This window comes from Hippoglossus stenolepis, chromosome 20 (assembly GCF_022539355.2).
Source record: "Hippoglossus stenolepis isolate QCI-W04-F060 chromosome 20, HSTE1.2, whole genome shotgun sequence".
Classification (NCBI taxonomy): Eukaryota; Metazoa; Chordata; class Actinopteri; order Pleuronectiformes; family Pleuronectidae; genus Hippoglossus; species Hippoglossus stenolepis.
Genome location: NC_061502.1, coordinates 16239921 through 16250970, shown reverse-complemented (window position 1 = coordinate 16250970; position 11050 = coordinate 16239921). Strand labels below are relative to the sequence as shown.

The 11050-nt window shown below is 48.0% G+C and overlaps 1 protein-coding gene across 2 annotated transcripts; it reads left to right on the top strand.

Moving 5' to 3' along the window:
• The first annotated feature begins 4323 nt into the window (after window positions 1-4323).
• On the top strand, window positions 4324-10074 carry mycn (MYCN proto-oncogene, bHLH transcription factor). 2 transcript variants are annotated; one of them, XM_035144524.2, is made up of 3 exons: window positions 4324-4519; window positions 4971-5637; window positions 7966-10074. In XM_035144524.2, the coding sequence occupies exons 2-3, from the start codon at window positions 4992-4994 to the stop codon at window positions 8745-8747; spliced, it is 1428 nt and encodes a 475-aa protein (XP_035000415.1). In that variant the 5' UTR covers window positions 4324-4519; window positions 4971-4991; the 3' UTR covers window positions 8748-10074. The 2 variants fall into 2 exon arrangements, with proteins under 2 accessions (XP_035000415.1, XP_035000414.1); XM_035144523.2 differs by having other exon boundaries at window positions 4327-4519; window positions 7963-10074.
• The last annotated feature ends 976 nt before the right edge of the window (window positions 10075-11050 follow it).

Genomic DNA, 11050 nt, shown 5'->3' with positions numbered 1-11050 from the left:
CAGGAATTAAGATCTCACACCGGTTCCTCTGGGGCTGTGTTGCAACTCGCTCCTGCTTCTCCAGCTTTTGGCTTTAAAAATAAAGAGCTTCTTCTTACATGATTCATCAGCTGAGGCGGATTTTTACAGTAAATGGAGGATACATAACAGATTCCTCATCCATGCTTCCTACTTGATGTTATAAAAATGAGAGCGGTGCCTGTTTGGAAGGGGCAATGAACTAACTTATCAAATCTAAGCTACATTCGTTGTATTTGCTCTGGCAACGAGTGAAATGGATAAAATAACAGCAGATCCATCCATCCTCTATATTCTTATCCTGTAAGGGTCTCGGGCTGGAGCCAGTCATGGCTGACAAATGGGGCGAGAGGGTACAACCTGGACACGGTGTCAGTGTGTCACAGGAACAAACAACCATTCACACTCACAGTTTAGAGTCGGCAATTAACCTGACCCCAATCTGCAGGTCTTTGGATTGCGGGAGGAAGCCGGAGAAAAAACCCAGGCACACACGGCGAGAACATGCAAACTCCACACCGAAACGTCCCTGGCCAAGCTGGGATTCGAACCGAGAACCCTCTTGCTGTGAGGCAGCAGTGCTAACCACAACGTAGCAGATTCAAGATTCAGGATTACCTTATATGTCCCCAGGGAAATTTGTCTTGGACATAAAGGCTGCTGCACAAAAATACAACAGACATAAAGTGCATAGGACATTGGTATATTCAGGTACTTGTAACAAAGTCTCTCATCTCCCATACGTGTGTGTGTGTGTGTGTGTTTGTGTTTCCTATACACTTCCATGTTGAGCTTCCGTTTCCTCTGACTTCCTCACGGCTGAACCTAATATTTTTATCCACTGCATTGAAGTGTCCCTAGAAGGCATCAGCTTCCTGTGTTGTGATTTGGACCCAGGTGTCGTCCACATATCTGAACCAGCTGCACTTTTACGACTCCTGCCGATACCATGACCTTGATGACTGAGCGTCCCCACAGATAAGATGTATACTCTCATCTCATGGGTGAACCGAGGTGATGTGACGGCTGCATGTACCTTTCTGTGCGTTTTCAGGTCGGCCGCCGCATCCCTTCTACAGGGAAAACTAAAACTACGACGTCAGTAAGAACCTACACCTCCACAGACGACACACAATTCACCCGCTGCAGATATGATAGGAGATGATATGCGTGCTCTCTGACCCAACGCGCTGAGTCCTGAAGTCGCTGCGGCAGATTTTTCACTCACAAAATGCCTGTCTTTGCACTATCCACTGGGGTGACTTATGAATCTTTTATCAAAACTGGCCTAATTGCTTAACCATCCATGTCCCGGTCCAGTGGTGAATGGTGGGAGGGAGACTGTGCAATAAAAACAACAGGCAAAGACGCCAGTGTTGTTCTTCCTCTGACAAGTCCTTTTTCTTTTTTTCCCCCCTGTGTCTCTCTGTCTACTTTTGTGGACTTAATGTATCCACAGGTAATCGCACTGAGGGAGACAGTGTGATTACATATTGAGCCATAATAACAACAACAACAACAGGGGATCTAAGAAGCTGCAGACATTTAGGGAGCGTGAGTATTTCCATATATTTTAATGCACGTGTTTAGGAAGATGGAGGAGTTTGACTTGATGCGAATACAAATCAGCTGTAAGCAGATGTGACGCTCGTACCGTAACATCTGGGGAAATTTCAGCGAGCGAACGTGTGCAGACTGTGTGAACTGCCTTCACCGCTTTCAGCCGAGGCTTCATTCATACTTCTACTGAAAACAAATCCACTCTGCCATGGATGCGCCCGGCGTCCACACTCGTCTGGAGTTTTAGAGCCGCTGAGAAGTTTGTGAATCGCCACTGGCTTCATTTTAGTTAAAAAAAACTCCAGGGCAGCACTTTGCAAATTGAAATGTGTGGAAACGGTGACATGTGTTTGCTGACTGAGTCTTTCTGGTCACAACGTAGTCTTCACATGACCACATGACCCCCTTCCGGAAGAAAACTACCAGCATTAGCCTCGGCTACCACTGCCGGACGCAACATGGATAATCAATTACAAGCGTTCCCGACACTATTGTCTTTCCTTACAGCGGTTGTGCGATTAAATTCTGCATTTTAAAATGTTAGAACTTCTTACATGGGTAGAAGGGACGATATTATTCGAGCAATCCCTGTCTACACTGGCATGGTGATACGTTTTCAGGTGCGTTAGTATGGACTGATACGCAGTTTCTGTTTGGGACAGAGGCCGTTTAAGTTGGAAAACGTGATGTGGACGTAGCCCCAGACGCTCCACGACAGCACAGAGCCAATGTTCCTCCATCCATGTGCTTAGAAAACAAGTGGCAGTATATGCAGCTTCCTGTTCTCACCCGATCAGCACTGGACATAAAAAAAACATACTTTCTCTTCTGTTCTCACTCCCACTCTCTGCCTCGTTTCACAGCAGAGGAAGCCGCCGCTGCCGCTGCTGCTTGCAGGGTCAGCGCTGAACAGTAGTTTGGAAACACAGCGGACGGAGCAGAGCCTGTGGGGAGTTTTTCCTGACTCTCAAACCATCTCCTCAGTTCCTGGGAGCTGACTGGAAACTCCCTGCTATTCCTACGCTGAGGAGAAAACAGCTGCACATTCTCACTTTTCACTGGTCGTTTGAACTCGATCCAGAATTAGGAAAGAAAAAAACAAAAACAAGCAGACAGTAAAAAGTGTGTCTCTCGTGTTACGTAATATTCGTATTAAATTCATGAGTGTCTGTGATATCAGTTAATTAGTTTACACATTTTTAATGATTCAATTAAAGGAATTTGTTCAATTTAAAGCTTTGAAATAAGCCAACAAAGAATTTACAGTAGCCAATTTTAATGTTTCCTTACGCACCTTGACTACACAAGTGCTCTTTTGGTCATCTGCCATTGTCTGACTGGAAATAACTGGACATTGCTCACAGCTGGAGTTCAACCGGAATCCATTTTGGGAAACGTTTTCCCTGAATAAGTCACTATCAGGACCTGTGTGTGTGTGTGTGTGTGTGTGCACGCGCGCCTGTGCCTGTGCCTGTGCGCATAATTACAGATGCGCCATTCCTCCTAAGCTGTCATTAGAAAAGGGAATGGGAATGACTCCAGGCTACAACCACCGCTTGCGGTTACGTAACACGCTCCTCTCGGATCCTCGTCTTATTCCGGAGGCAGCTGCACACGGCTGCGTCCTGCGCTTCCATTGTCTGAGAGAGAGGGAGAGAGAGAGAGGGAGAGAGGGAGAGGGAGAGAGGTTGTGGTAAAAACACGCTGCTCCTTGTGGCCGAAGAGGAGTTTGTTGTTTTTCTTTCTGTTCACTCTGTGATTTTATGTCTTTGTCTGTCTGGGTTCGCTCAGCCTGCGGTGCGCGTAATTGTGTGCAGTCCCCTGTGCGTCCGTGTGAGGGCGCAGTGAGCCTTTGATGCGGGGATGCTGCTGGCGCTCAGACAAAAGAGAGAGAAGGAGATTCAGAGACGTCCAGAGACTGAGGGGATGAAAATATCTCTACAGTAAATATCTCTACAGTAAATATCTCTACAGTAAATATCTGTTCAGTTAATATCTGGACAGGACATGTGAAATGAATGCCACTCGTGCGTAAAAAGTTGGATTTATGTGTGATTATTGATGTCATACATACATAAATATGTATTATTATTATTATTATTATTAGATAACAAAATCATTACTACTTCAAAACATGTTGACTTATCTAGTCCATACTGTGCCAAACAAAAACAAACACACGCTTTTGCCATTTCAAACACTATTTCCTCAAAGCAACACACGTTGTTTGTGTATTGTCCTGTGTGTGTTTATATATGTGTGTGTGGGGGGGTTTACAAACTCGGACGGTTTGAGTCCCCGGGGCCAGCAGCAGCAGCAGCAGCAAATTTGCTGCTGCTGCTGCTGCTGCTGCTGTAGTGCCCTTGAGCAACCTGACCAAGACATCAAACCACTAACAGCCCCAGGGGTTATACTTCTACTGCTCATCCCAACGGAGAGAAGAGGGGAGAGAAAAGACAGTTTGCCCGAGGCTACCAATAACACATCATTCTTCCTCTTTATTCTGAACTTTGTGTTCCTCCTTTCTTTTGTTTGTGCCTCCTTCATTTCTCTCCATTCTTTTCCACTCTCCCTTTCTCTTCCACCCCTTTTCTGTCCATTCGTTTGCTATCGTTCCTCCTCGCAGTGTTTAGGCTATATTTTTCCTCGATTCACCTTGAAAGAAAGCTCCCAGCCAGCTTGTCTCCCGCGTCGCATCAAAAACCCAGAGCCCCGACTGTACCACCTCCTCCTCCTCCTCCTTCCAGCCTGGGAGGGAGGAGTCTGTTTTCCTCCCCGCAGAACTCAGTGTATAACACACTGCAGCCAGCCACAATGTGTGTCAGAGGACTGTCTGTGCTCCCAAAGTAGATGACTGCAACAAATCTGGTGTCTGTATCACTGACTGCGAGATATACGAGGAAAAATTGGTTCGCGCACTATCATCACAAGTCAGGACGAGGTGAGCATCCTCTCATCTTCTAAAAACGGAAACGTGTTATTATTATTATTATTATTATTATTATTATTATTATTATTATTATTATTTCTCAGACATAAATATTGCCTCTTTTAGATTTAGTTGTTGCTATTGTTGCATTTTTTTGGTGTCACGGTCACATTTGGTGGAGTGTCTGCTGAGCGCTGACCCGGTGCGTCCTTTGGCACGAGTTGGTGCGCCACGGTCACATTTACGCACATTCTCCTGTGAGATTTGTGCGGTTTTAAAAAAGCTCACAGAGGAGCGAGTGTGGAATTCAGTGGGGCAGACTGTGTGTCTGTGTGTGGGCTTCGACTCCTGCTCCTGCTGCAGCACAGTTTTCAGGTGTGATACAGGGGACAGAGGGAACGGAGTGAGGGGAGAGACGCTGCCTCACCATGGACACTAAAAGTGCCTTTTGTTCCTTTTGCAGGTTTCACGATTTTGGGACAGAATGCCGACGATAAGTAAAAACTCCGATTTGGAGTTTGACTCATTACAACCGTGTTTCTTCCCGGACGAGGACGAATTCTACTTCTGTGGTCCCGACGCTGCGCCACCGGGGGAGGACATCTGGAAGAAATTCGAGTTGCTGCCCACTCCGCCCCTCTCCCCGAGCCGAGCCGCGCTACCGGGGGAGCCGGCGACTGGCGACCCGGAAGCAGACCCTTTGGGCTTCGGTTTAGGGGACCCCCTGGACTGGGCTTCCGAACTGCTGCTGCTGCCAGAGGATGATATCTGGGGGGCGTCCGACGATGGGGACCTGTTCGGCTCCGCTTTGGATACTAACCCCAACAGCATCATTATCCAGGACTGTATGTGGAGCGGCTTCTCCGCCAGGGAAAAGCTGGAGCGGGTGGTCACGGAGAAACTCGGAAAGGCTATTTCCACGGCCACGGCGAGCGGCAGGGGCGCGTGCGTCAAGGCGCCGGAGGTGGTCAGCAGCAGCAGCGGCTGCAGCAGCAGCAGCAGCTCGATGACAGAGTGCGTGGACCCCGCGGTTGTGTTCCCTTTCCCGGTGAACAGGAAGAACTGCAGCAGAGACTTACCCGGGACCGTAAACACGTCCACAGACCACGGGAGCGTATCCAGCGACTCCGGTAAGAATCTGCAGATGCGCTAAAAGCCTTTGTTTACCTTTTTTACGAGGAAATTCTAATGACAACATAAATATAGAAAAACTCATTATTGTTATTGTTATTGTTATTATTGTTATTATTGTTATTGTTATTATTGTTATTATTATCCACTATACTATTTGGAGGGACTGGAGCTTGTTCATATGACTGGCTCAGAATCGGATTATACCTCTTCACATTCCCGCAATACACACAGACACACACGCACACACACGCACACACACACACACACCCACGCACACAGTGGAGAAGTGACACAGTGAACGAGGTTTATGTAATCAGCGGGCTCTTCATCCGGCAGATGGCAGTAAAATGGGGAATTGTGAACCCGGTTGGCATCTGAGCCAAACAATAACGCGCCACACAAGCACATGCGCACACACACACATTTGCACTGACCTCACTTGGACCAGGTTGTAGTAGGGGAGGATGAAAAGGTGTTTTCAATAATGTGATGAGCTGATAAAGTGTCTGATGGCGCACTGTGCCGTGAAAGCTTTTCCTTACGCATGGATTCATGGACAATTTGCGCGCAGTGGGGGAGAACTTATTTGGGCACTTATTTGAGTCAGTAGGAGTAAAATTAGCTCTTTGGGTCAGACAAGAATAGAAACGCAGAGACTGACACGCTCGTATTTTACCATCATCTTCAGAGGGGAATAGTGTAGGAAGTGGTTATGTGTTTGGATTCGGAAACGAGAGCTGTCTGTCTGTGTGTGTGTGTGTGTGTGTGTGTGTGTGTGTGTGTGTGTTTGTGTGTTTAATCGCCCTAAGACTTCATCTCCCATCTATTACTGCCCATGAGTTCCCTAAACAAACACTCACGAGTCCTTATCAGCGTGTTTTCGCTGTGGCGCAGGAGTACAAAGGCCCCCAGCTTGGCACAGAGGGCAGACTCAGCCGGCCCCTGCCAAACACCTCCTCCACGGGGAAGAAAAGAGGACGGAGGAGGGCCCGGGCTGCTTCTTTTTAGGAGGGGCGGGGAGAGAGAGGGGGGTGACAGCTTTGAACAAGCGCTCCCTCTCGACAGCTGTCTCCCTGGCGCCGCTCCAGCTCCGAGGCTTAAAAATGGGTGGTGATCCGATCGCCTGCCACCCCAACATCCCGCGCACAGCACCGCCCCATGTGCGCTTAGACGCGTCCTTCTGTGTTGTTGTGGAGTTTATTTTGCGTTCTCATCGCGGAAACGCAGACTGTAAACGCTACAGTGTTTGTTTATCCCTGTGAATGAGCCATTGGAACAAGGGACCTCCATCACTCCAAAAAATTTGTAGTACAGTGCCAAGGGGGACACTTGAATTCTGCTGCTATAGAAAGACGACTTCAATTCCCACTTAGGCTGATGTTTTATCTCCCCGTGCAGAGATTTGATGCTCTTTCTTCTATTTATACTCCTCCCAACCCCAATAAATGAGCTGTTCCATTCAGAGAGCGAAATGCCAAACAGCCAAATCCCAGCCTCACATGTGGCAAAGCCGGCCACGCCCCCACATCCACCCAGCTGTGCCAGGCTTTGTTTTGATGGCAGCACCAGCCTGTGTGTGTGTGTATATGTGTACAGTTTGTGTTGAGACAGCATCCTGGTGCAGCGGCGTCTGAAGTGGGTTACTGTCAGCTGTAAAATGCCACACTCTTCAGATGCTCCTGAGCTGATAATGAGAACCATTATCACAAAGGCATTTTAACTGGGCCTCACACGCTCTGCCTCATGATGGGCCACTTCCTCTCATCCTCAAAGGAGCTGGGTTGGATGATAAGTCGCAGCTGCGCGGCAAAATTTCCGCACCGGTATTAAGATGGAGGAGCTCAGCTCGTCGTAAGATTCGATTTTCTAACTTCACCGCGGGTCAAAGTTAAGGTAAAGTCCCTGAATGCCTGAGCGACTATCGCACACAGTCAGCGTGACTGGAGCCGCGCTGATAGACTGAATCGGCATCGGACTTAAAACTGTCTCGTCTCGCAGGAGAAGATTAGGAGAGATTTTGAAGGAGGGGGGAGAGAATGAAAGGCAGAAACCAGGCTGTCTGCTCAGCACCGAAACTGAACGTGTCAACGCCTGCAGAGTAGATGAGTTGAGTGACTGACACTAAGCATTAAGGGGTTTTGTGCTAATGCAAATAACGTTGAGCAACGTGTTCACTCCCACGCACACTCTCTCTTGATCTCACTCCCATGTATACACGCTCACACACATACCTGTCACCCGCTGGAACACATTGATGACATAGCGAGAATGCTTGTGTGTCAGAGCGATTAAGTCACTCACCTCCTGTTTTCTTTTCCCAGAAGACGAAGATGACGATGAAGCAGAGGAGGGAGAGGACGAGGACGAGGATGAGGACGAGGACGAGGAAGAGGACGAGGACGAGGACGAGGAGGAGGAAGAGGAGATTGATGTGGTCACAGTAGAGAAGAGGCGCTCCACAATCAACAAGGCATCACCTATGGCGACCGGCACCGTCACTATCTCTGTGCATCCCAAGTGTCAAGAAGCGAGAGGAGCTTCCTCAGGGTCCGGCGTCGTGAGCCGGTTCGTCAGCCGAGCCCCTCAAGAGCTGATCCTGAAGAGGAGCTCGGTCCACCAGCAGCAACACAACTACGCAGCCCCGTCACCGTACGCCTCAGACGATGATCCCACGCCACCTCCAAAGAAGCAAAAGTCATCAGACGCCCCTCGACCCACCAGAACCATCTCCTCATCCTCCTCGTCTTCCTCCATGTCCTGCGGCTCAGTCACCAGCTCATCGGGGGCACGCAGCAAGCGCAGCAACAGCGGGGACTGCAGCCCGCGCGGCAGCTCCGACTCAGAGGACAGCGAGCGCCGACGCAACCACAACATCCTGGAGCGCCAGCGCCGAAACGACCTGCGCTCCAGCTTCCTGACACTGCGCGACCACGTGCCGGAGCTGGCGCACAACGAGAAGGCGGCGAAGGTGCTGATCCTGAAGAAGGCCACAGAGTACGTGAGCTCGCTGGAGACGGAGGAGATGAAGCTCCAGCGGGAGAAGGACAGACTCCAGGCCCGCCGGCAGCAGCTGATGCGCAGGCTGGAGCAGGCAAGGACTCGCTAAAGGACAACCGATACAACACAGAAACACTCAATATACCCTGGACGACCCCCCTCTTGTCTCAACTCAGTCAGACACACACCCACACAGGCCTTTACACTTCAGCACAGACACACAGGCCTGCATATCTGTTGTATATGTGCACACACCAACACAATATCTCAGAGGATGTTTATCTTCAGATGCCGGCACACACCTGGAGGAAGAGGGGGGGGGGGGGGGTTGCTGGAGGGATGCTCGGACTTTCACTGCCGCCACTTTTTTTGCACATTTGTTGACATTAAGAATGTTTAGGGTTTACTTTTTTTCCAATCGATTCACATTGAGGAAAGATAGAAAGATTGAAAAAAAAAAAGATGGAGGAAGGAGCGAGGACACACTTTTGTTTTATAGTCTTCCCTTCCTCTGGTTTTTATATCATTTCTATTTGTATCTTGTTTTTTTTTTGTTTTTTTTGTACTCACTGTGACACCAGCCCGGAATCAGGTGATTCCCACGGGGACGGGTGTTCGAGGGCACTTTGCTTTGGAGAGTTTCACGTACAAGAAGCAGTGCACATTTACTTTGCCTTCACCACTGCAAAAACGAAAAAAAGACAAACAACTGAAGAGACTAACGACGACTGAGGCGTAATGGGTCACGTAAACAAAGCCACTACAGGTTCTCTCTCTCTCACTCCTCTCACACTGGTGCTCAAACCAAGTCAGTGGATGTATAACTGTGCACCTTGCTAGCCGACACTTTTGTATATAACAATAGTGTACAGACAAAAATACACTCAGATCTGCCTTGTTTTGTAATACATTTTGTCCTTGTTTTTTTTTTATACATGTCAGGAAGCTGCCAATAACTAGACTGGAAGTTTATATACCTTTAAAAAGTACTGTAAGGCCTCGATTTTTGAGAGTCATGAAACTTTGTAATATAACAATATATTGTTTTTTTTTTCCTCTTCTTTTTCTTTGTATTGTATCATATTACTAATTCTACACACCTTTATGCTTTTAGTGTGAACCTGATACATACTAAATTTGATACTTATATTTTCGTATGAAAATGAGTTCTCCGTAGATATCACTTTATCTCGTCTTTCCTTTTCTTCTTTCTCAAAGTAATTCTTTTGTACAGCAAATGTGTTCTATCCTCATGTACCTGGCCTTTTTCTTTCTTCCTCTTTTGTTTATATTTGTAACTATCGGGTGCATAGAACTGGGTAAACGGATATAAGATGTTTGTTTTTTTCATTTTTAAAATGTACATTTAGTGCTGCAACTCATAGCACTTTGAAATACCTCATTTTGAAAAATAAATAGACATCATAAAATCCTCATGGCTGCCTCTTTGTGGATCTTTTGTCATCACCTGAAAACTGCAAACGTCACCTGTCATAAAGTCCCTGCGTCTTTCTCAGATTCATTTTTTCCTGTTTGTTTTGATGCTTCCCAAAGACTCATCCTGACAAAGAAATAAAGAGAGAGTCTTTTGAATCCTCTCTGTCTCAGCACCCCGAGGCTACCTCCCCCTCGGTAGCCTCTCACACCCACCCACACACACACCCACACACACACCCACACACACACCTACACACACACTTCAAATGCACCGCAACACACACACACAAACTCACACACACACACACTCCTCTCTCTATTTCCCTCTCGCACCAACATAGCTCTTCCTACCACATTGTTCAGGCCGTTGCCATGGAAACTGGAGCAGCTGCTGAGTGGCAGACACTGAGAGTGAGTCTTTTATTTGTCTGTTAGTAGTCTGTGTATTTCTGCCTGCATGTGTGTGTCTGTGAGTGTGCGTGCTCGTATGAATGCAAATGTCTGTATGTGTGTCTACCTTTTGTCCCGGTCTGTGTGTGGCCCGGGCGCCTGATATCTCCGGCGTTGTGCGCTGCCTGCCGTGATGCCAGGACAAGGCTGGATACTGTTTACCAACATCAGCCACATGGCCCTGGCCTCCTCCTCCTCCTCCGCCTCCTCCTCCTCCTCCTCCCCTCATCTAGACCTCCACCTCCCCTCTGTGACTCCAGTGCCGGGCCTTTGCCCAAATATGTGCCACTCAGGAGCCTGGCCAGCCGTTCTCTGGACACGGCTGAAAGAGAAATCTGTTGCCACGGTCTGAGTAGCCATTCAGCGCGGCAGTGTGTTCACAGAGGAGAGGGAGAAGAAGCTTGCCAGGAGGAGAATTAACAGGACGTAAAAATACACACTGTTTATGACTGCATGTAGCAGCATATGTCAGCTTGGATCTATTGTTTAGCACAAACCTTATATGTCTTAACAAGGAGAATAACA

Coding starts and splice junctions, on each gene's coding strand:
- mycn (XM_035144523.2), top strand. CDS start 4,992: ATGCCGACGATAAGTAAAAACTCCGATTTGGAGTTTGACTCATTACAA. Junction 5,638..7,962: donor GAGCGTATCCAGCGACTCCG/GTAAGAATCTGC, acceptor TTCTTTTCCCAG/AAGACGAAGATGACGATGAA.